Source organism: Corvus cornix, chromosome 4, assembly GCF_000738735.6.
Source record: "Corvus cornix cornix isolate S_Up_H32 chromosome 4, ASM73873v5, whole genome shotgun sequence".
NCBI classification, from domain to species: Eukaryota; Metazoa; Chordata; class Aves; order Passeriformes; family Corvidae; genus Corvus; species Corvus cornix.
Window position 1 is genome coordinate 16,294,132 of NC_046334.1, and position 25,725 is coordinate 16,319,856.

The window sequence follows — 25,725 nt, forward strand, 5'->3', positions numbered from 1 at the left end:
TGTCGCTATGCGGTCCCGGCGGCCGCCCCCCGCCCGTCCCCGCCGCGGTGCGGGGCGCAGCCGGCGGCGCGGCGGCTCCATGGAGGCGGCGGTGGCAGCAACAGATGCGGCGGCGGCGCGTCCCGGCCGCCCGTAGCCGCTGTGGGGCCGCGCTGCGCGGGGGCCGCCGCCGCCTCTCCCCAGCGCCCGGCCGGCGCGATGGCCGCGCCCCGGAGGGCGGCCGGCAGCGAGGCGGGCACGGCGGGCACGGCGGGCGGCGGGCAGGCCATCGTCTGGCGCAACGTGGTGCTCATGGGGCTGCTGCACCTGGGCGCCGTCTACGCGCTCAGCCTGGTGCCGCGGGCGCACATCCTCACCCTGCTCTGGGGTGAGTGCGGGGGATGCGCTACAGGTGGGGCGGGGGGCGAGGGGCGGCCCGCGGCGGCACCCGGGGCAGCGGGCGCGTCTCGGTTTCCCCGTGTCCGTCCCCTGTTTACCGGCGCGGTCGCTTTTGTTCCCGAGCCCCCCCCCGGCCGCTCCCGGGATGCCATTGGCAGCGCCGCGCCGGGCCCTCGGTTGCTGTAGAAACAGGAGGCACTCTCCCTCCGGTTACATTTATCAGGTTTTTTAGTTAAAAAACCCAGTCAAGCGCTGATGTTTCGGTTTAAAGGTCTGTGGGAGGACGCGCTGGCCGTCCCTTTGCTGTTTCACTGTGTTACTTTGTGAACACTCACGGTTTTCTGGCCCGGTTTGGAGCAGAAAATCAGCTCGTCGTTTGTTCCTTGGGGAAGGCGATACATCTCATTAGGGAAGATGTAAAAGTCGAGGAAGAGCTGTAAGGTGCTGGCACAGAGAAGATAAGCCTGGCTCTGCTTTCTGAGAGGAGATGGCTTGCAGTGTCTGTCCTGCTAGCCGTGAAAAGCCAAGGATTCGATCTGGGAAAGAGAATATGACATACAGCGTCTTTTCTTCCATCCTGTAGTGAGGTCCTCTTTTCTCCACAAAAGAATGATGCTGGGAGAGGAGCTACACAGAAGCACTGCAGTGTTGAGCAAGGCTTGTCAGGGTTTGTGAGACCAAATGGATGGTGAATGTCAGCATCACTATTTAGCAGGCAGAATCATATGTTGAGTCATATAAATCTCGGTGGCCAAGAGGGTAAAAACTTGTGTGCTGCTTACAGCTGATGCAATTTCTTGGATAAATAACCTGCTTTTGGATGAGTGGAGAATATAACAGCCCAGAACTCTTTCATACAGCCGAAAGAAGGGTCTGTGCTGCAGGAACTCACAGATGTGGAATTTGGGTTGTTAGGCTGCCATCATTAGTGTTGAGGTGACTCCTCAGAAGCCCCAGCTAAATGCTTTAGAAGTCAGGCTTACTCCTTCTGTTTGAGGAAATCTGAAATCTCTTTTTCAGTGGTTCAGCTTTTGATATTCAGTCTGTCTTAAACCCCTAGAAACCACCACCATTGCTGCTTGCATTTGGGAAATAAATCTTTCCATCAATTACCATCCTTGGTTTCTGGGTCCCTGGAGGGCAGCTGCATTTGACTGGCAGCCTGGTTTGCACAATCCCCCACCTGGCTTGCTCATGACTAGAAGAGGTTTGTGGGGTGGTTGTGTTTTGCATAGTTTCCTTCTGTAAGCACTACTCCTCTCGCCTCCCTATTCCTGGTTGTGTTCAAGTTGATTTCATAGTTTACCTTGGCCACAGCTTGAGGCTCAGGGAGACCAGGAGAGCCTGTGGGAGCTGAATGGCCGGAATGCACAGCCTGTGGTCTGTTTTCAACCCTTTTAGGTCCTGTAGTGTGCAGGCAGGTGGGCTTTCTTTTTCTGTTTTGCCTTTCCAAGAAGACAATTTGAAATAATCTCTGATTTCACTGTCCTTAATTACAAAAATCCCTGAGGCTGGAGGCAAAGGACAGAATTACCAATTCAGCCCTTCATCCTCTGAGGTATTTTTTCCTAGTTGAGATTAAACAGATGCTAAATAATAAACAGCTCTCAACGACTTTGCAGCTTAATGCCTTTCCTTCTGAAAGTGAGAGCCTCTCATTTCTTGACATCGTTATTTTTAACAGCCACCCTAAAGCAGACCACAGAGTCTTTACAGGAGTTTGGTGGGTGGTTTTTACAGGGGCTCCACAGTAGGGAGTGAGGGCACTGGCTCCAGCTGTCCTGGACACTGCGTGCCACTCTCGCATCTGGCTGCTGCCAAGTCTGCTCGCCTCAGAGGTGGTGAGCAACGTGAAAATACACACTCTTCTTCAGAATATGCCAGACAAATTAGCTTGCTGTCAGGCTGGTGACCTGTTTCTGAGGTGCCTCTGAGCAGCTCAGGGTAGATAAAAAAGGGTGGCTGTTGCCTAAGTTGACAAACACACCTCGCTTCAGCGTGCAAGGAGCCGACCAGTAAAGTTGTGTTGGAAGGAAGAAGTGTCAATCAGACGTGTCCCTCGCCCTCCCCAGTTCTCCACGTCTCCTTGCCTGTGCAGATCAGCTGTGAGACTGCCTTTCTGTGGGTGCTGGCTGCCAGCCAGCCTTCGGAGCAGGGCTGGCATGCTGGCAAACTTGGGTGGCTGGTATGAGTGTAGTGTCAGGTAGTGCAGAGATGTGTGTACGCTGAAGGGTGCAGATGGAGGAGCTGCAGTCTTCCATGCATCCCTCCATGGTTTCCTTTCTCTTCCCAAGCTTTCCTGGGACTCGAGAAGCTTCCCGGTGATCCTGTGCAAGCCCTTGCATTGCTCTGCTCCATGTTCCCCACCACTGCTTGTCCACGGATAAGCTGCAGGAACAAGTGTGCTGGGAGTGGGATGCCAGTGGCTGGCTGTGACCTCCGTGGTGTCTGGCAGGAAGCCGACAGCTTCCCGTGACTCACCACTGCCTGCTTGGCTTTTTACCTTCTCCTCCCCCAAGACATCCACCTCTCGTTGTGTTCTCCCCTGGGGGAAGCCGGGTACAAACCCTCCCTCTGTGCAGGGCTTGCTTTCCTCCTTCCCTTCCCACCCCCAGAGGCAGCTGATGCAGCACCGATTGAAAAGTGGAGCCTAAATGCCACTGTGCCACCTAGAAAACAGCTGTTCAAGCCAAGCTGCCTGCTCGGCAGGGCTCATTTCCATTGGTAATTTATTGACATTTGTCCAGCTGTACATAATAGACAATGGGAAAACGCTGCCAAGGAAGGCTCAGCTGGTTGTTTACTCAGGATTATCTGTGCTGCTCTGTTCCCGTTGCCTCCCGCACCGGCACCTTGAGGCCCGCGCTGCAGCTTCCCACACCCCACGTGGAGCTAGGGCTGCACAAGGGATCCCAAACAGCACTCTGGGTGGTGCAGAATTGGGGATTTGAGTTGGTGCAGAACTGGGAACTGCGTTATCTTTCAAGGGAGGTACAGATAAGCTGGTTAAAACATAGGCTTTCAGGGCCATCCCAGTGTCTCTGTGGAATTTGACTTCAGTCCAAGCTGAACAAAAACAATGAAATTACTCATGTCAAAATTTTCCATGAGCTGGGAGCTGCTTTGACCCAAGAGGCAGCAGACGGTGTGTGCGAAGCATCGAGCAGCCCCAGGCTGTGCCCGTGGGACAGCCATGGAACCGCCGAGTGGATTTGGAATGTCCCCTGCTGCAGCAGCCCAGGCTCACTGGGAGCTCTCTTGCCTTGCTCTTTGCCAGCCTGACCTGTGGTTTGGTGCAGGGGTGTGTGGAGAAGACCCTGCTGCCTTCCCCCTGGCGCTCAGCACCACGGAGGTTTGAAGGGGAGGCGTCACCATTCTCTCCAGGCTCCCACGAGGAGGTGAAGCAGGGTGGGAGCAGCTTGCTGCTAGTGGGGCTGGCTGGGCCAAACATGCAGATTTCCTAGGAATTAACTTGTGCAAAGGGGCGCTTGTGGCCAGCTGTGGCTGTGGCTCACTGGTGTCCTCTTTTGGGCTGGACATGCTGCACCACCTTCCAGAGGCTACCTGGGAGGAAACTCTCTGCAGGACTCATCCCCTGCAATAGTAACGTGCCATTAAATGATGCTTCTTAACCAGGAACCTCCTTGCTTCCAGCCAGGCCCATGCTGTGGCAGTCCCAGTGAGGTTTATCTGTTTGATTTAGGAAAACAAACTAAAAAAACCTCTGAAATCCTTGTACAGGCAGAAGTACCAGCATGTTTCACTGCAGCGCCCGATGCTAACAGCTGCTCACAGTTTCTTTTGGTGGGCTCATGATATCTTCCTAAAGACTCCATCTGGGGCATCATGTGATTTTCTCAGATTTTGTTTGGAAAAAGGTGCTTTTTAGTCTTCACAGAAGGCTTGTGAGGAAGCGCTTGAAGTAGCCAAATTTATTTTAGGAAAAAGAGCTGCCACAAAAAAGATTAGGCTGTTTACCTGCTTTAAAACCTTTTATTTCAGGCTGCTGAAACAACTTTAAAAACTTGCACAAGCATGGCCACCCAGAAATCCCAAATCACCTGGATGTGTTTGGCAGAGCTGCCTGAGGGATGAGTGAATGTCAGTTCACACGCTGTGCCCTGCCAGAGCTTGGAGTTGGGAAGGAGGATGGCCTTGCCCTAATGGTGCTCATATGGGAAGGGAGGCTTGTTGCTTTTGTTTTAGCTGCATTTAGGAGATGTTTTAGTGCTCCTGAGAGCGCCAGATTGTTCATGTTCAGCCGTGGCGGGCCCTGTGCCATGCTTATCCACAGCTTTCCCCCTGTGCGAGTGCTGGCTGGCTGGGAGCGCAGACGGAGCAGCGGTGCTGCCCAGCTGCGCTCCTGCTGAGGTACAAGCTGCTCCCAGGCAGGAGTCTGGATCCTGCCTGGGATGCCTGGATCCCTTTAATAAGAGAGATTGAAGCAATTGTGGTCTTAGTGCTTTGGGTGATCGCCTGTTTCCCAGGCTGCCTGGTAGGTAGCACGCCTGTGTAATAAGGCACAGGTTGCTGTTGTGCACTGCAGATTCAAGTTTTATTGGTCCTGCATGGTTCCAGAGCCTCGGATATTCTTGAGTGCCACCTGCTGGCTTTCTGGTTGTTAACTGGTTTTAGTCCCAAACCATTTCTACACGCAGTGTTGGAAACTCGGCGCAGACAGCTGTAAATAGAAAAAATCCGAGCTCCAGGGAAGTTCTCCTTGGTACCTCTGTGGATGAAGGAGAGTGGAAATACTGTCTCTGTTTCACACCCAGTGAAATGGAGACATCTGATGGAAACTTCTCTGTCGCTCCTGCTGCTGCTCTGGAGAGGGGTTATGCTCCTCTGTGTCCTGGACAGTGATTATGCTCAGGTGATTGCTGTAGGCAAGGTTTTGGGTCAGGAAACAGGGAACAAGTGCTTTTATCCTGGGTACTCGCTGAGAAGGGCTTAATGAACAGAAAGACCTTCCCTCGCCTTACTCTCATGGATGATCTCCTGGCTGCTGGCTCCCGGAACAGTCCCAGCTGTGAGCAGGGAGCAGCTCTGGGAGGTTTCTGTGGAATACAGGAGGCTGGCCTTGTTGTTCATCAGCTCCCAGCTCCACCATACTTTCAGCAGTTCAAGGCGGCAGCTGGTCCACTAGATGATGAGTGGAGAAGAGGTGGAGCATCAGAATGGTAATTCCATCTCTGAGGTGCACAGGGCAGTAGCCCTGCTTGTCTCCAGAGAAGTTTTGGACTGGCTTGTCCTCCCCTGGCTCATTTGAAAGCATAGTTATACAGCTGTCACTCTTAATAGCCACGTTCTTGGCTTGTTCCTTCCCTCCTGGCATCAAGAGCTGAACTCCCATCATCTCTGACAAGAACAAAATCTTTTCTCAGACAGTGTTTCTCTCCTTAAAAATGGGACAAGCCCCAGAGCTGGAGGTGGCTGTAACACATCTGGGAATGGTCTGAGCTCCGTGTCCATGGTAAAACTGGGAACACACCCTCACATAATGCACAGATAGAACAGAGTCACAGAGTCACTTGGGTTGGAAAAGACCTCTAAGATCATCACAACCAACCATTAGCCCACACTGCCAAGTCCACCAATAAACTACGTCTCTAAGCACCACAAGTGCACATCTTCTAAATCCACCCAGGGATGGAGACTCCACCACTTCCCTGGGCATCCTGTTGATGGAACAGGTATGGATGGATACAGTCACTTGAGAGTGTTCCTGGGTCTGTTCCAGAATCCTGCTCTGAGATGATCTCCTGTTGAGGACACTCCTGCCTGTCAGATGTTTTCCCTTCCCCAGTGTTCACTCCCCTCTTGTTTTAACTGTTGCTGAAGTTAAAACAAGGTGTTGTCTGTCACAAGGTTCAGCTGTAACTATGTGGTTTTGTTCCTTATCCTGATTTAATCCCCTGTGCATTGGTGGTGCTCCTGTGTTGTTTCCCTCCGTCCTGTGTGCTGCACATCACATGGTCACTGTGAGCATGGCAAAGGAAGGGGGAAAAAATTCCGTGTGTGTGCTGAGCCCTGGATGCATGCAATGGTTCTTTGGTCCTGTTGCTCTCAGGAGTGGGTTCGAGGCAGTCCTGAGGAGTTCCTGCAGTGGGAGTGGATGAGCAAGCAGGGAAGCTGTGCATGCTTGGACATCGGGATGTTCACCCACCAGAAAGCACTGCTGGGCTGCTCTGACCTGTGCTCCAGGCAAGCCACAAGAACCTCAAGCACTCTTTCCCTTTGATCTGTGTGATGAGGACAGAGATGATAGCTGGATCCAGCAAAGGCAGAAGTCCCTGTCTGAATTTGGCAGGATTGTTGGCATTTGGGCTGCCCCCTGACATCGTGGGCTTGGGAGAGGCGTCCCTGTGCAGCAGCCCTGTGAAGGGGAGGTTTGTTGGCACCCCCAGAGTTGGCTGTGGCAGACACACAAAAGCCCAGCCAAAGGCCACGAAAGCCTTCTTGAGCCGTGGTCCAGCAGCCCCTGAGCTGGTGCAGGCAGCTCTGGGGAGTCATCAGGGATTTCTGGCTGTAGCTTTTTATCTTTAGTTCCATGTGCAGGTGGGGATGACAGTATGCAAGCTCTGAGGAGTTTCAGTGAATGAGTCAGGATGGACTTTTCTGCAGGAGAAGTCTCAAGGGGCTTACTGTCTTGAATTTAGTGTGATTCCTCATCTCTGCCACTCCACCTACCCTCCCTGCAGTCACAGCTGCACTTGTAACTAACACTGATGTTATAATTGAAGCCAAGCAATTTCTTGTAATCAGATTTTATTTTTACCACGTAGGCTAACAATTAAATGTGCTGCCCTACTGGAGAGCTGAAACATTAACAATAACTGTGCTAAGTAAAGCAAAGCTGATGTGAAACAGAGGGGTAGGCTGTTTGTGATGCTGGCATCGGGAATCCTGTGTGCCTGCCATCCCTCTTGTGCAGGGGCCTCAACAGCAGTGGATGGGGGTTTCTGGAGGATCTTTCTCAACATGTTTTTGGACAGTGGCTTTTCAGATGATGTTCTGAGTGCTAGAGCTTGCTGGGGGAGCAGAGCTGGGCTGGGGTGGGGCTGTTTGTGCTGGAGGGACATAGTGAGGAGTCATTGGGGGAGCGTGGGGAGCAGTCATCTGGTGAGTGCCCCTGGGGAGCATCAGCCTGCCCACACACAAGGTCTCCTTGTCTGCCCTGGCACCACCCTCTAACCTGACAGCTCTGGCTAACTGACCTGCTGGGTGCAAGGGGCTCGTGCCTTCTAATTTTAGTGAGGTTTAGTGCTTGCAGCCCAGTTCTGAGGCTCCAACTGCCAAGAGTGAAAGTTGGAAGAGGCCATTTTTTGCAAAAGGCTTTTCTCTGAGCTGTGTTTGGTTTTGGAAGGGGTAGGGAAAGGTGTAGCAGCTGAAAGCGTACAGGTGGAGCAAACACAAAGCATCTAGGCAAGGTGCAGTGATACATTTGGACTCTGAAGCCCTGAAAAGTCAAATCCATCAGATCTCTGCTTCAGTGGTCAGGGGGAGGGCACTGGATCAGGCAGGGCATTCCCCTGTCATGTACCTGGTTCTGCACAGGGCAAGCTTTGGCTTTGTCCCTTTTTGGACAGGGATGCTAAACAATAACTAAAGAATAACTAAACCTTCTTCCTTGGGGCAGAGCTGCCTGCTGAATGCAAGGCTCAGGGGTGCTGTGCTAATGGCTTAACCATGCTATTTCTCTACTCTGTCCTTGAAAAAAAAGAGGTAAAATTGGCATTATTTCTGTCTTGGCATTTATAGAGCACTTAAAACCCACCAGAGCACAAGTCAGTGTGTGGATTGAGGACAGCAGTGAGGTCACTGGGAGAGAAGTGAAATCTGCCCATGGTTTTGTGATAATGCAGGATACAGCTGAGCTGAGACAGGCTACACATAAGCATCAAAAATTTCAGAGAAACCAAAGCATCTTCCAGCCTTCTCTTTTGATCTAAAAATACACGTAAGCTGTTCAACATCTTAAGGCAATCTTCAGTTGCTGGTGAGTTCAGGGAATCTGTATTTCCTTCCTAGGGGAGTTCTGGCATTGGCTGGAATAATTGCTTTCAGGCATGATTTCCATTGCTCTATTGGCTTTATTTATGTCACATTGGCTGCAGTTGTCAATATGAACATTTCTGCTATTCCAACCGGAATAAAGTCTTTTGTATACTCAGCCAAAAGTGCTGGCTCTGGGGAATGTTCCTGAAAATGCATATGCAGGCATGTGCATCCAGGCAGAGGCAGCCTGGATTTCATGAGCTGGGGATGGCAGGGCCAAGGGGATGTGATAGATGGCTTCTCCTGGAGCTCCACCACAGTACAGAGGTGTAGGAGCAGGACATCATCAGAAATCATCTCTGCAGCTCTGAAACTCTGCTTCCCCTTTGCCTTTGATGTGCTTCCTCTTATCTCTTTCTCTCTTGGCTCAATTTCTAGTAGCTCAGAGGATGTGTAGATCTAATTTTAGATGAAACTTTATAGCCTGAGATTTCACATGTCTGGTCTCCACAGGGAAGCGCAGCTCCCCGTGAGAGCTGGCATGACCTGTATGGTGGGCGGCCCAGGGAATTGGTGCTGCTGCACTCCAGTGCTTTTTATTTCTCATTTGCTTGTTTGAATCCAGCCCAAGGAGCTTTTGATGCCAGCCTTTGATAGTTAGCAGGGCTCAGGGAGCGGAGGGTTGGCTAGCAGAGCAGCGTTTCCTTCCCAGAGACCCCAGGGCCAGAGTGCTGATTCAACATCGCTTCTTGGCAGCAATTTAGGGACTATGGTCAAAATTTCTGCCTCCTTAGTAAATGTAGTTCCAGGTCAGGAAACAAGACTTTTGTAGTAGGATGCTGCAGGTTAAATGATGTGTTACCGCTCCCTGGTGTCTCTTTGCTGTGGAGGAAGAGATCTCCAAGGTTTCCCTGGAGTTTAGCAATAGAGATGGGTACTGGGGACTTGATACCTAATCTACATCCAAGAATGCTGCATGCTGACCCTGGCCCTCCCACCAGTGCAGTGCATGACATCAGCCAGCATTTTAAACTGAGCTGTTTGGAAGGACTGCTGGTCTGATTTGGGGTAGGAAAACTTGCCATTCTGAGGGCAGACATGGCATTTTAAGAAAATATATCCCCAAACTCGACATTATCTAATGAAAGCATACAAAAGCATACCAGCCACCACAAAATTATCAGCTGTGTTTCTGGTCTGAGCCCTGAATTAGAAGAGAATCTTCTACCTCTGTCTGTGTGTGTAGTGAAGTGGAGGATCTCTTAGGAGTTCACAAGAGACCAGGCATGGTGCAGCTGCTGAAATGGGTGGCAGTGCTGCCCTGAATTTCAGAGGGAATGGAGTTAGGCACCACTCAGCACTACTGAAAGTGCTTTCCCTGGTTTGGTCATATTAGTCCTGAATCTGCCACTGAGTAACAGCAAAACCCCCCAAGTGAGGAGGAGAAGGCAGATACGGGATATGCAGATGTAATTTAATTTTTAGAAAGGAAGAAGTCAGCACTGGAAGTTACAGGAGTGTTACATATTTATGGCAGTCAGTCAGCTATGCATGTTTGCACTTGAGCAACTTGCTGTTTGGATGTCTCATGCAGTTCTTGCAGCCTAATGGAAAACTTGGGGTTTGACTCGTTTGGTTAGTAAAAATCCTTAACAAGGAATTTTTATCTGATTGAATAAGCACAGGATGCTGGTGTGGAAGTAGGCAAAAGTTTCATGTCCATCCGTGTTATTTTTAATCCCCAAATAGTTTTTTTATATAAATGAGTCAAGTTGTGGTATCCTTTTATATGTGGGGGAGAAAAAAATGGCCTGTGCTAAGATGAAAATTTCTCGGCAGCTTCCTTGAGGCTTCGCTGGCTACTGTGGAGAGAGAATTTCCACCAAATGGTGTCATGTCATGAGATGTCTTTCATCATGAACAGCATTTTAAGGTCAGCTATCTCCAGCTGCCCTCTTGCTGAAGAGGTAACAGATGTCTACAGGTGAAGCACAGCCCTTGCATTTGTTAATTTTAATTCCCCATGCAAAAGACATGCTTTCTTTGCCATTAATGTGATTAGAATTCGTGTCTGAGGAAATTACTCCCTCCTGTATCCATGGGGTCTTGGCTCCTGATCCTTGAACTGCTGGAGACATGGTGTGTGTTTGTAAAAATGTGTAAGCCTTTGCTGAATGTAACTTCAGGCTGGGCCTGGAAACGTGTCAGACTTTGTAGGCTAAACAATGTTGGGAATGTCATGACCCAGCAGTGGGACCTCCACGAGAACAGAGTGCTGCGTGCTTCTGAAGCTCTCCCCAAAAAGGTGACAGTAGAAGAGCTAAGGTTTTTCCAAAATAGCAACTGGAAGCTGAAGACACCACCGAAGGAGCAGCTCCCTGAGCACGTACAAAATAACTCTGTGGGTTGGTTGTGAGCAGGGCTTTGTGTCAGGGGATTGACAGGAGGGGACAGCAGCCAGCACAGGAGTAAATGGGGCTGATGTCCTCAGAACAAGACATAAAACCAAGTCCCTGGCCCTTGGTGGCTTCCCTGACCCAAGGTCTGTCACCTTCCTGGTCAGAGCGAGTGTGATAACAACTCTGGGACAGCCTCCAGTAATTACTCGGCCTTGGTAATTACTTTTCACGTACTCTCTGTGCAAAAGGCTACATCTTGAAGTCCACACTGCTGAAAGTGTGCAGGCAGTGGTAGTGCAGCAGTAACTGGGCTGTGTTGTCTTTTTTTTTCCTTTTTATTCTTCTTTTGTCTCCTTTGCATGGCAAGTCCCCTTACCCCTGTTAGAAGAAACTATGGGGCTAGGTGAGCCACTGCTCTGATTTCACAAGGCCTGCCATCTGTCTTGTTTGAAGGGGTGAGCACTTTCCCCCACATGTTTTTCCCTGTTGTTGGTACTGGAGACGCACTGGTGGTGTGGGAGTTTCTGCCCTGCTTGCTGGCACTTGATGTGATACACCCCGATTCTGGCTGATGTAAGATGTGTCATCACTTGACTTAAAACCAAGCCTGCTTCAGGAGCAGAAAATAGTTTCTTACATGCTGTAACATGCAAAAAAGCTCAAAGGTTCACAGAAGTTGCCCAGTCCCAAAGTGTGTTTGGAAAATAAAGCTGTGGTGGGGTCTGTGTTTGGAACAACTCACGGAGACCAAAGTGTGAGGATGATGGCTGTCCAGGCCTGTGCCAGGTTCAGAGTAGTCACCTTGCTGTGGTTGAATGCAGTGTTCAAGTCCCAGTGAAGGGACTGGGAGCCACATGGGAGAGAGATGCCAGCAGTGGGACTGGTGAGAGCTGATTCCCTTCCCTGCTCCTGGCCCTGCTGTCCCTCCTCTCCGTGCCACCCCTGCACAGGGATCGCAGCCACTGGGTGTGAGTTGGTGCCGGGCTCCGTGTGCTGCCACCCCATGGGAACAACTGTGGGACGTCATTCTGTATTTTAAAGATGGTTTGTGTGTTGACAGTAGTGCTATTGTGAATGTGCAGTTGGTTCTGTTTCACTGCTCCTATTTTCCTGTCTGATGTGTTGTCCCTCTGAGATAATTGTGATTTGCTCCATCTAGCTAGGTTATGTTTGACATTGGTAATGTGTGGATAGTTGCTATCCCACTGTGTCTCCTTGTCATCTGTGCTGAACAAGGGTGTCCAGTCATCTCCTCGCTTTCCAGAGCTAGCATTGTCTGTTCAGATATGCAGAGTGAACCCAGTGCTTGTTGAGCATCTTGTTTTGGTTGATTTGTTTTTTTTAATAATGAGGTGAAAGTCAAAATCAATCTGTAATGTGCTGGATCCACAAACAATAAATACATATCTTTGTAATGGGGTCCCAAGTTTTAGAAACAGAATAATTTTATAATATAAATAATTCTAATTTTGATATTCAGCATAAAACAGAATTGAAATTTTCAGAGGGTGAGATCTTCTCCAATTTAAGCAACCACTTAGAGCAGAGTATGATTTTCTGATGCCTGTGAAGCAGATACAGACTGTGGCAACATCTCCCCATATCTTCATAAGAGGCCAGTTTCATGGACACTGGGATTTTCAGATGAGCTTGGCTTTGGGCTTAGTGAAGCTTTTATGGAAATGCACCTATGGGCACAATGAATTGTTCCAAAAAAGGTGGCTCAAATGTTTTATGCTGTTGATTTCTCATCCATTTTTAAATGATTTGCCTGGTATAGTTTTCATTGCTTCTGTCTGACAGTGAGATGATACCTCTGTGCCTGCTGTTGAAAATCATGCTGATATCTTGCTGCCTTATCATATGGCCCACTGGGAATGTTTTATGAACTGTTGGTGATCCTCCTTTCAGGCTCCTGCTTCCCCAAGCTTCTCATCCTCATCACAGATCCCTGTCTCTAATTACTGCTCCCCAAACTACATTACTTCGCTCTGTCTTTGCTTTGAGCCTTACTTTCCCTGTTTCTGCATAGATCCTTGCATGTTTTCTTAGCTCTCTCACTGCTGCTCCAAATATAGCATCATCCACTGTTGTAATTAGTATGCTGTTTGCCTTTGTTTCAGGTCATTAATAAGAATGTTGAATAAAAATCTTCTGCCTATTGATTCTGGTGTGTTCCCATAAATAGCATCTGTGCACAGGCACAGTGTACTGGAAGCCTAGCAACCCGCCAGCTCCCTGTTTCCACATTACTTTAACCTCATGTGTCTTGTCTCTTCTTGCATCCTCTCCCTGTCCCTGTGCACTGGGTCTCTCTTTTGTCCTTTTGCACAGGTTTACCTGCTGTTTTCTCTTCCCTCTCTTCCTCTTTGTTCCCTCTTTTAAATGTTTCTCCCACTGCTCCGGTTCTGAATCATTTTGCTTGTGCTGTGCTCTATCGAGTGAGCTCCTGGTTGGAAATGCTCCTGTCAGACCTTAGCAGAACATGCAGGGGACACATGTGGCTGTTTTTCTCTTTGTACATTAGCTATCCCACTAAATTAAGAAGAAATACAACATCAATTGTTTTAATTCCAGGTTGTTTATTGGTACTTTTCTTGTGGTTTTATTCTTTTCCCCCTTTTTCTGCAATAAATATTATTTACTCTCTTACTTAGGAGACCTTACTTAGGTCTTACTTAGCTCCTTACTTAGGAGCTACTGGTGTAAGAGGGTGTTTTCAGTATAAGGAGGAATTGCTATTAACTGGCTGCTTTGCTTCATATTGTCATCCTTGTCTATTTCATTGACATGTTCACCCCCTAGGCACACTCCCATCCCCAAAAATGAGACAGGTGGGCAAGTAGTGGCTTTCTTCTCATACAGTTACTGTAGCTGTGCATGATTAATGTAAAATCAAATGGTTGGTAGTCTGATTTTTGGTTTGAAATCCTAATTTATTCTGCAGAGGAGGGCTTGAGACCTACTTCTTACATGGCAGATATTTGTCATCTTGGCTACCTACATATTGGGAGTTAATGGTCGAGTATTATTTTCGGGCACCCTAATTGCTGTAAGAATCACAAAACTTGCCATCACCGAACAATTCATTTGTCTGCCAGGATTTGTTTCTGCTCTGACACTGAACCTCCTGAGTAATTTTTGTTTGTTTGTTTGTTTGTTTCTGAGGATGTTTCAGCCCTCGGGATTTATATTAGGAAGATTTCCTGCCCTTGTGATTCCTCCTCTGCAAAGCCAAAAAATAGGCATGTTGCGTGGGTATAAGCCCCAGCTGTTTCCTTGATCACTTGAGCACTGCAGGAGTGGGCTGGGGCTGGCAAGTCGCTGGGGGGCTGGAAAGGGCCAGAGAGGGTTGTCCCAGATTGTGTTCAGTGCAGGTGTTCCATGTGGTCTCTTACCTACCATGCAGCCTCTTTCTTACAGTGGACAGAGAAGGGAAGTGAAATCAACCCTAATGTTGCATATCTCTCATGCTACCCATTTATCTTTCATTCTCGTTTTGAGCAATCATTCATGATTGAGATGGATGGATGCCCTTGAGAAGCACTTGGTCAATTAAATGATCTGTTGCTTTGAAGTGGGAGAAAAGCCCCCTTGTGCTTTAAGGAGGCAAAGAAACTGCTGAAGATGGGAGATTTCAGCCCGTGACTAGCAGGAGGTTAACCAGTCATAAAGCCCACAGAAAATATGTTCTTGTAATGATTCAGGACTCTAACCTTAATATTTTTATGTTAGCTGGGTAGTCACAGATCTGTTCCCACAATTACAGTAATTTGAGTGATTTGGAAGGCTTTATTTGGTGATGTTTCTGCACAGCTCAACATCACACAGAGAAAATGGCAGGATAGGTTTTCCCTAATTTCATAGAAGTCCAAACCCTTGCTCTAACAAGGCATATGCAAGAACTTCAAGACTACAGTGGAGACTGGAGCATAAGGAGTTGTGGTGTCAGCATTTTTACTGATCTGAGAGTAATCTGTAAATTCAGCAAAATCTGTAGATAATGTGTAGAGAGAATGCCTGATTTTAGTTCATTTCTGTACCTCCCTTCAGGCGAGTAGAAATTTTAATTTCATGATAGACTTCAGTACGCTGGGTGTAACTGCACAAATGAGCCTTTTCTAGGAGTACCATGAGCACGCAGCCTGCTGAAAATCAGAATTGTCTCTTCACTGATGGCAACCAAAGCAGGTTTTAGAGAGGCATCATCTTTACTGGGACCATTCTGACTCCAGCTGTCTGCTGCATCTTTTGAGAAAGGCTTTGGTTTGCTGTACAGGAGATGACAGGGATTTTGGCCATGGACATATTGGGAAGCAGTTTGGGTAAATCTGTTTTTGATGGATCCACCAGCAGAGTGGAAAAAGTCCATTTGCTTCTTCAGTCCGCAGGGGTGACAATCAGCATGAAATATGGTTGCTGTTATTTTCCCAAATATCTTTCTGTTATATTTCCTCTCAGATGCTGCAATTTCAAGCACTGTGAGCTGGGAGTTGATAGAGGGACACAGTAGACACACACCTACATATACATTTGTTTTCTTCTTGCAGAGACAAATGTTTTGCATTACATACTGGGAAAAGCAGACTGTGAATTCCTGTCTAGCCACTGCCTGTCTAACAGGGTTCCCTGCTGGACAGACTCTTGTGCAGACACAAATAGAAACCCCCTTTTTGGGGATCGCGTTTTCCCTATTTGTTCTGGTGACTCTGTTTAGGTATTTGAAATAGGCTGTTGTAACCAAAACATGTCTGTGTGTGTAGGGTGGCAGGGAGCCCTGGCTAAGCAACACATTGCTGCAGATGGTGTAAATTGATTTGAAGTTGTCCTGCAATAGTCTTTAAATGTTTGAATTGGCTCTTGTTTTAATTTTACATTTGCAAAATGAGCCTGTCCTCTAGGCAGAGAGTCTGTGAGGCAGAGGTGGGCTGAGAACCTCACCTCCTGTCTGCCCAGCCCCGTCTCCTGAGTGACCCTGCAGGTGTCAGCAGCCAGGGCAAGGACCATGTTCACACCAAAGAGAGCACAAATAATGTCATTTGGCCCCGTGGCACACCCCATGTTTTGTTTTTGTGTTTTTCAGCGTATTTCTGTTTCCTGCTGACGGCTCTGGGCGTGACAGCTGGCGCGCATCGCCTGTGGAGCCACCGTTCCTACAAAGCCAAGCTGCCTTTGAGGATCTTCCTGGCTGCAGCTAACTCCATGGCTTTCCAGGTGGGCTGGTGTTGCTTGTTCAGATTCTTGACCTCCAGGCAGCTCTCTCTGCTGTGCAGGGATCCCCTCAGCTTAGAGACAGCAGAAGAAAGAACGAAAGAAAAAATCCCGGCAGAAAGACATTTATTTGCTGTAACACATTCTGCTGGCTCAGGGGATGCAGAGCCCCTCTCACCACCCACGTAACAATAAGCACTAGATAGACCAGGAGCAATAATTACTTAAGGACCAAGCTGAATGTGACCAGGTCAGAGGCTCAGCACCCCTCACCACCCCAGCAGCTGATCTGTGGCACAGGTCAGGCCCCATGCCTCACAGGACAACATGGAGACTTTTATAAGGGCCAACCTGATGCAAATGTGTCTGTGTAACCAAGTGTCTGTTCATCCAGGCAGTTGGAGACTTTGTGCCCAGAAAGGAGAGCAGGCATCCTTTCACAATCTTAATTTATCTCTGTTTTATGCAGCGTTTTTCACCAGCCAGATTCAAATACATTCGTGAAGAAGTGTGTTACTAGCTCTGTACTTACTGGTAGGCAGTCTTAGACCACAGAAACACTTGTGTAACACCCAGCTGGTTGTAGGAGTTAGCCCTGAACCAGCATCTTCTCAGTGTGAATTTGGTTCCTCCTCTGGGTGGTAAGGATAGGGATAGGAACCTGCACTAAAATTAAACTTATCTGTACTAAAATTAAACTTACTGAGCTTGGCTGCCATAACCCCTTGTGGCACCGAGTACCGCGTATGTGTTGTGCCCTGAGTTTTCATCTTTTTCCTTTCACTCTGGTTGGTTGACTTTCTGTTCATGAACCTTGACAAAGAATGAAAAGAGTCCTTTTATCTACTTCTATACTGCTCATTTATCATCTTTGATTTTTTTCTTTTTTGAGGTGGAAAGAATTAATTAGTTAGCTCCTCTACACATTACAAAGAGCACAATGCTTTTGCTTGAAAATGGAAATGTGTCCATTTTGACTATAACCTTTCTTTATTCAGAACTGTTTCCCATCTGCTGCTTGGTTCCTTGCAGAGCTTTACAAGCCCTTTGCTCAGTGTGTTAAACAACTGTTTTGAGTTCTGAGAAGCCCCTGGTACTGTCTCCCTGATCTTGCCTTTCACAAGTAATTTAAATGAATGTGTAGAGCTGTTTGCAGTGAGCCTGCACACAGGGATTTCATTGCATTCTGCTCCCCTGTTGCTATGGTTTTTGCTCTTAGCTGCATTGGCCTCCTCACTGCTTTTGTCTGAGGACACGGTGTGGTTCGGAGGCAGGGAAGTACTTCAAAGTAGCTTCAAGCCACCTTTGTGCCCTTCATATCAGAAATAAGATGAAAGGCCAAATTGCCCACTCTTAAGTTTGAAGTAGTCTGAAGCCTGCTCCTAATTACCACGACATCCATTGCCCGTAAAGGCTGTTTCCACCACCACAAACAGACAGTGAGTGATGAGTTTTCAGGTCCATCTCCTTCACATTGGCTGTGGGAGGAAGAGGTAGGATTGGAGACATGTACAGCATACCTGGATGCTAAATAAGGAGGAAGTATTCAGAATTCGAAGGGCAGGGGAAGGAAGCTCTGCTGTAGAGTTTTAACTTGATGCTGCCTGGGCTGTGACATGCTGTACCTCCTCTGGAATACCATCAGATGCAGCCACTTTTGCTGTGTTGCCTCGTGGATTTTTTATGATCAGAGCATGCTGAGCTGTGTTTCTTTCCTCCATCTAGAATGAAGCTCTCACAATTTTGAAAGACTGTGCTTCTTGCTGTCACTTGTCTGTTTCAGACATAGGTAATACCTGGCTTATTGATCTCCTAGTATTTTAAGTTCAGCACCTCATCTGGGCCATGCTGGTTTCAACTCTGTGGCACAATCTGTGTTTGTGCTGGGTGCTTTTGTACACAGCAGGAGTGGTGGTGTGGCAAGCTGTGTCAGCACATGGAGACTGTCACACAGCCCAGGCTATTGGCATGTTTCAGTCTGCAGGTTTATTGAGGGACCCTCTAATGAAGCCTCATGGCTGCATCACTGTCACAGCATGATGCTGTTGCTCTCTGCGTTGGAAGGGATTTCACCCCTGTGTTTACCCGAAACTTGATCAAAAGTGATGTGTTCCTGAAAAATGGTTGCTATTAATACACGCAGAGCATATTTACACATGCTGTGCTCCAGTTCTTGGTGTGTTTATTGTCAACAGCTCTGGCCTCCGGCCTTTGTTTCCTCTTAGCCTTTGTGGTTTTTAATTAGATGCAATTCAGTTGTTTCATGGCTTCCTAACTCTTTCATCTGGGGAATCATGGTTTTTTTGCCAGCTCTGCAGGCATTTGCTGTGGCATGAAAAGCCAAGTTAATTTCTCACAGTATCGTTGCTTTTCCTGGTTATCTGCTGTCCCACAAACGACTTATCAAGTGTTCTTGTGACAAACTGATCAATAGTCTCACTTGGAAAATTATATCTGGTTAGGAAAAAGCACACTTTTCTAAGTGTGCTTTTTGCATAACCCTGGTTTATTTTTAAATTACTTAATGTTGACATTTTCCAGTCATATGGATATTCCCACCGAAGCCACTTGAAGCAGTGTAGAGGTTTTCATTCCTTTTGATTTCTCTGTAGGAAGGTAGAGGTCTGCCCTTGTTCTCACTGAGGACTTGGGTGACTTCCTTTGCTTTTTTGCAGTTTACTTTGTTTTCTCATGCAGTGGGATAGTTAAGGTGCAACACACTGGAGCACTGGTAAGGGGCTGATCTTTGCTGCCTCCTCTCAATGTCTTAGATGAGTCAGTGCTGCAGGAAAATGTCCCCCTCATTCCCAGCCCACTCCCAGCATCATTGTGTTCACTACATGACAACAGTAAAGGGCTGAGTACAACTGAACGCAGTGGAGCTGAGATCTTTCCAGGGCTCTTGTTCCTCACTTGTCCCTGGTGTGCTCTTGCAGGCAGAGAGCATTTTTGCAAAGCTGAAGTTGGATGTGGGGCCATTTGAGCCGGGTTCTCTAGCTGCTCTTTGCAGTTGTTCCCAGAGTCACCTCAGTGCTTTCTCTCAAACGTTGATAGCCAAAAGAAAGAGCAATGACTTCTGCAATGCTTTCAGCACGGGGCTTTTGCCTCACGAAATACAGGTGTACACAGTTTCATTATCCTGTGCTTGCTTTGTCCTGTGGTATGTTCAGTGCCCAGATGGGTGGTGTCCTGCTCTTACCTCAGAGATGCTGCAAATGGTTTGCTCAAGTTCTGCCGGGAGCAAAGCTGCTGTGGTTGGTGGTTGTGGGTGCTGTTCCTAAAAGTAACCCAAGCCTTTCCTTCCTTGGTTATTTCTGCTTGGGTACCTCCCTGACTGTGCAGAGATGGAAATAGCACCCTCTGCTAAGAACTCTCTGATTAAAGTTCAAGCTCCTGTGGATCTGGGCATTAACTGACATTTCCATGTTTTGGTGCTGGTGTTGAGCAACTCGATTCACAGATGAGTGTGTGGCCTGAGGCTTGCAAGTGCTGAATGTGCATACAATGCCCTGCAATAACAGCTCAGCACCACTGCAGAAGCCTCCAGTTTAGTCCAGTGCATCCAGCCAGGGCATCCTGTAGAGCAAACTGGGAGGCTGAAATCCCTTTGGCTGAGTGAACTCAGAAAGTCTCTCTTCATGGATCCAAGTGTGAAATTGTGGTCCATCCCTTTCTCCCTGCAATCCACATGACTCCATTTACAGCCATAAGGCATTTCAGTGTCATGTTGTTCACTACAGTAGTTGTAGTGATCCACAAGCTCTGTCCCATTTTCAGTGCTGTGTTTGTGCCTGGAGGGCACCAGCTGCAACCAGCTGAGAAAGAGGAGCTGAGAGCCTCTGCACAGTAGTCCCCTGAAAATAAATATACAAGATTCCCCATAGCACAGTCTTAAAATAACAATGTAAACATGGATGTACCCAGTCCCTGCAGCACATCCTCAGACACCCAGGGCAGGCTGACAATGGTAACTCACACAGCAAATACCCAGGGAGGACACAGGGCCAGGGCAGACTGATGATGGTAGCTGCCAAGAGGCTCTAACAGCCCTTTCCAGTCCTGAGACTTGTCCAGTCTGTGTCACCAGTTCCCAGAACAGGTCCCATTCCATGTGGGGACTGACAGGAGCAGTGTGATGGGCTGGCTGGCTGCAGAGCTGGGGGTTTTAGTCAACAGCCTTTTTGAGGAGTGTCAGAGAGGGGCTCATTGCTGTTACTGTGGGGGGGGACTGGAGGTTGCAGTGCCTGGCCCCTCTCCTCTCACCCCCCCGTATTTTTTGTGCAGAATGACATCTACGAGTGGAGCCGAGACCACCGTGTGCACCACAAGTACTCGGAGACGGACGCGGACCCACACAACGCCCGCCGGGGCTTCTTCTTCTCCCACATCGGCTGGCTCTTCGTGCGCAAGCACCGGGACGTCATCGAGAAGGGCAGGAAACTGGATTTCACTGACCTGCTGGATGACCCTGTTGTCAGGTTCCAAAGAAAGTAAGTGCAGCACTAGGTCCTGATGTGAGGTGGGGGTGCAGAGATCCTTCCACCTGGTGGTCTGGTTGTGGCTCATTCCTTATTTTCATCTTTGCCTTTTCTTCCCCGAGATATCCCTGCCAGCGTGACTGCAGGTGCTGGGATGCCTTTCCTCTGGCCCCCACTATTCCCATGTGGCTGACACTTGCTGACTGTCCTCGCAGGCTCTGTGGCACAAGCAGTGAGCCCTGTCCTTGTCCCTCTGCTTTCCCAAAAAGCCAGGGCTGGTTATGAAAACAGCTGTGGCAGAAGTTGCTCGGATCTTGGCCTTCTTTGATCACAGGAGCAAACACTGCAGTCACTAATTGCCTTAACACAGAAGTGCACATTTCACTTGCAAGGTCATCTTTGGCACCCCTGGGCCAGTGCAGGCCAAGTGCCACCTCTCCCAAGACTGCCATTCTATACAGAATTAATTATCTCCCTTGGGAATTAGCACAGTCCTAGTTCGGTTTGCTACACACTCTGTAAGAGCTTAGAATTGAGCAACATTCTTTGTGCTCTATGTGAGTACCTGTGTTTTAGGCACAAGAAGACTTTCCTGCTTGCAAGCATTTCATCCAGGCACTTTGGAAAATTGCTTTAGGCCATTTTTGTGTATTTTCTGAGTGAGGGGAGCAGTCAGTTGAGTCTAAAAATCAGGGGTTTTTCCTGCTAGTGCCTAGATTTCTCTAATGCGAAAAATTACCATTGTAATAGAAATCTTCCAGGAGTGAGGAATACTTCCCTCCATGTATGGTTGCTTTTACTGGTTCCTCAGTTGGCAGTACCTGTTCGCAGCAGCTCCCTTGGAGTTCGCTGCAGCTCCTCTTGCTTATTACCTTTTCCAAGACAACAGCATGCCACAAGAAGCAGGCTGTACTGCTTTGGTCATGCTGCAAAGTGATGAAGTATGTTTTCTGCAGGAAAGTTGTCTTAGCAAATGTCTCTGCTCTGGATATGGATTTAGGGCTTAGTCCCTTATCTGGAAATCAGAATTTGGGTTTCTCCTTTCTACAAGGTTGCAGTGTTGGGGTTTTTTTTGACAGCGTGGAAAAACTAGCAGGTCAGATCAGTAAGAATCATAATAAATCCTTCTTGTCATGTTTTGTTTTAAGGCCAAATTGTTAGCTTTGCTGAATTTAGTGGTGCTGCTGAGTTGTGGCTGAGGCAGCAGTCAGTTTAAAACCACATCACTTCAGCTGAAATCACAGTACTGCTCCAGGCATGACTGACAGCAAAACCTACCCTCTGTGAATAACGGAGCAATAATCCTGCAAGGGATGTGAGAGAGGAGCTCACAGGTGAAGTGTCTCCATGACAAAGTTTTCATGTGGTGAAAGCAGCGCTGTTCCCCAAGCATGTGTCGAGGCATTGATTCCCCTGCACTCCAGGTAAGGAGGTTTCACTCACTCCAGGGTGGATGTTTCAGTCAAAGGGGGACAATGTACTCAGATGCTTGTTCAGATGGGAGATTTCATGTCTTCATCAAAGACTTCAGTCTGGGCTTCTTGCATCTTGCAGAATGGTTTTAATTGGTGCCTGATAAGCTATTTTCATATTTTATTCTATTTCCCCAGAGTAGTAGAGGCTTTTAACTTTGAAGGAGTTTTCTGGACTGGAAAGTATTTTTCTCCTCCAGCTCTACTTAAACCCTGGCCTTGAATTGATGAGGTTTGCAAACCTTATCAGAAGTCAGTCATATGAGTTGGAAATTATTTGTTATCTTTGGTGGAGCAAAGAAAGGGAACTTGTTTCCTTGGAGGGCCTTAGCTCAGGTGAGTGAGGATAGAGTTCTATGAAAGAGTTGAGGAATGCTCTCTTTTCACCATGGCTGGTGTTGCTGGAGAGCTGCAGATCTTCTTCTGGAGCCCAACATGTGAGGGATAACCCCAAACAACAACAAAATATATCAAGCAAAGAACTTGCAAGGCAAGAGGTTGATTTATTTCATACAGAAGATGATCAAAACTAGTTCATGTGTTACAGATGAGAACTGTGTTCATGAAAACTTCTTTCCTTTCAAAAATACTTCTAATATTAATATTTTTTCAATCCTCTGTGGGTTTTAATTGAAAATTGTTTGGTTTTGTCAAAAAAAAATGATAGTTCTTCCTATCCAAAAAACTTTCAGCAAATGCAGAGTTTTAATAACTGTCTAATAAATCCAAACTCTGTTTTTCCTCATCCCTTCCACAAAACTCAGAAAAAGCAGGGGTCTATTTTAAACCTGTCATAGGGGCACCAACAAGATGGGTCTTCCTGTGCATTCCTTTTCTCCCTCCTTACCTTGTAACACCCGCAGGTATTACAAGAGCTCAGTTGTGCTGATGTGCTTTGTGATCCCCACCTTCGTGCCGTGGTACCTGTGGGGCGAGAGCCTGTGGAACGCCTACTTCCTGGCCTCCATCCTGCGGTACACCATCTCCCTGAACGTCACCTGGCTGGTCAACAGCGCCGCCCACATGTACGGCAACCGCCCCTACGACAAGAACATCAACCCCAGGCAGAACACCCTGGTCACCCTGGGAGCCATCGGTGAGTGCTGCAGCCCTGGGTTTGCACTCTGCAAGCTCAGAGTGATGTCCCATCCTGTTTCACCCTGGTTGGGACTCTGGGTGCCTGCAGCTGGATGCCGCTTGGAGCCAAGGTTTGGAGGAGGCTGGAGCTTGCATGTTCTAGAGGAAGACGCCCTTGTTGTATTGATGGTGCCCACGTTGAAATAATGCCATGTAGTCTCTGGGAAGGGAGGTGTTAGCACCCACCCAGCAGCAAGCTCTGCTCAGCAGAAGTGAGTGACCCCCCTTCTCACCCAGTTGCGTGTCTCCCCTCTTGAAGCACTTCTGGTTTTCTTCCCTGAGCATAAGGCATGGGACATGCTTCTTCCTGCTGGGGAGGAAAGCCCAGAGCAGTGAAATGGAGTCTGGTTTGGGTCTGCCCCAGAGCTCTGGGGTGGAGCATAACCTCCACTAGATGCAAGACTTGGGTATTGGAGTGTCCCACCCGAGTGTGTTCCTGTGTTGACAAAAGTGCCAGCCATGTGGTCTTTAAACTCTCTCTCTGTTTTTCAGGTGAGGGTTTCCACAACTACCACCACACCTTCCCGTTTGACTACTCAGCCAGCGAGCTGGGCCTGAAGTTCAACCCCACCACCTGGTTCATTGACTTCATGTTTTGGCTGGGGTTGGTCACTGACCGCAAGCAGGCCCCGAAGGAGATGATCCAGGCTCGCAAGGAAAGGACTGGAGATGGCAGTGCCTGAGGAGTGATGCTGCGCTGTGCCAGCGCTGCTGTCGCCTGGCTGGCTGGGTGTGCGCGCAACCCCGTGCCTGTGGTGGATTTACCTCTGGGTAAAATTACTTTTTTGTTTCAGATCAGTTGGGCTGAATCAGTTCCCCAGGAATTGATTCAGCCACAGCTTCTTTTTTTTCTTTCTTTATTAGCTGTCTGATGTCCAAACTTAAGACTATTAAGTGTAAAAATGTTACATATTATTTAATATTGCAGTTAAACAGGAGAGAGATTGATTTTAGTCACTGTAGTTCATGTCTGAGATTTGTTGTAATTTGCTTGTTCATGGTAAACGTTGGCAGGTTGAAGGAACTAACTGTCCTTTCCAAGTGCAGTTAGGGGAGATTTTTGTTTCTACTGCTAATCCAATAAGCTTTTGAGGCGCATCTTTCGGGGGGGATAGGGCAGGGCCCAGTGTGCTGTGTCAGCTGCATACTCATGGAAAGGACAGTAACACCACTGATGAAATACAGTATATCCAAGGGGAAAAATCACCCTCAATTTAGTTAGATATTAGTTTGGAAACCTGCTTTCTTCTTTTTGTTAGCCCTGTTAGCCAGCCCAGTGCACCGCTGTCTTTGCTAAATATGAAAACCATTTATTGCTGAGCAGGCTTTTGTGTTGAAGATTAGTCTCTATACAGTCCAAAATACCAACTGATGCTATATTGAGATGGTTCCTTTGTTGTCACATACACATTGTAATTGTAAATGTATAGAGCTCCACCATGTCTTAAGCCAAATAAAGCTTCGGTTTCAATGTTTGGAGACCTAAGTCATACTCTAATTAGTCATGGCCATCGATGCATGCATATTTTAGCTCCTTTTGCACAAGAGGCCTCTTAATTTCTTTTTCTGCCTTTGACTAGTGGGTCTTAGAAAACTGACCTTTATCTAAGTCAGAGCCTGTACTAGTATTTCAGCTGCATGCAACATCCATTGGTTTCTGAGCAAAATATAAAGACAGTTATGTAGCTTCTGAATTTTAACAGTTGCCTTGCTTAACCAAAAAAAAACAAAAAAGAAAAAAAAAGAAAAAAAAAAGAAAAAATACTAAAAAAAAGGCATGTGGATTTAATGGGACATATAGCCCTTTGTGTTAGATGTTAGCCAGTGCAGGAGAGAGGCTTTGTACTGTCAGCACTGGAGCACTTTTGAAGATAGAGGGCATGATTTTCATTTATAAAGAAGGTCACTGCCTTGCTCCTCGGAGAGGGAGTGCCTGTTTCCCAGCCACACAGCCCCACACCCTGGGCAAGGCAGGGATCTCAAGATAACTGAGACTCAGGCCCAGATATTTTCAGGAAAGATGCAAAAGTGGGGAAAAAAAATAAAACGGTTTCTTTTTTGTTCTGTTTCTTGTTTTTCAAATGATGCCATATAATATAAAAGAGTTGTCTTTATTCTGTCTTTCATCCAGCAGGTGTTTAAAAAGTGTTATTTTGCCATTAATGATGTGTAAACTCTTGAGTGATTTACAATAAACAGTTATGAGTTAGCCTGGCCACTGTGTTTAATTCTGAAACATCTCCCAAAGCAAACATCTTTGTGCATCACACATCAGAATTACAGCAGTGCTTTGCTTGCCATTTCCAGCTACGCATTTGGTGTGGCTCAAAATGCCTCCCCCCCCTCAGCACTTCTGAATGTCAGGGGAAGAGGAGGCTGTCAAATGGAAGGGCACCAAGAGATTTGATTACTTAGGGCTTCCTGGCCAAGCTGATAGAGGGGGGAAAAGAAACTGGGAGCCGACATAAACTTGAAAGGAGACTGTGGCAGGCTCTTGCATGTGAAAATCCTGCTTGAATAGAAAAATACCAGCCCGGTGTGACTGCAGGACAATGCTTTGGCCAAAAATATTAAACATTTTATTTAGATTTTATTTATTTGTTTCTGCTGAGATGGGCCTGAAGACCGGGGTATGCCTGAAGATGTGTTTTG

At 47.7% G+C, this 25,725-nt stretch overlaps 1 protein-coding gene across 1 annotated transcript; it reads left to right on the plus strand.

Moving 5' to 3' along the window:
- Positions 1-25,282, plus strand: SCD5 (stearoyl-CoA desaturase 5). The gene is made up of 5 exons (XM_039551101.1): positions 1-367; positions 15,859-15,989; positions 20,271-20,476; positions 22,800-23,032; positions 23,566-25,282. Exons 1-5 carry the CDS (start codon positions 199-201, stop codon positions 23,754-23,756), a joined length of 930 nt encoding a protein of 309 aa, XP_039407035.1. The 5' UTR covers positions 1-198; the 3' UTR covers positions 23,757-25,282.
- Positions 25,283-25,725: the final 443 nt, after the last annotated feature.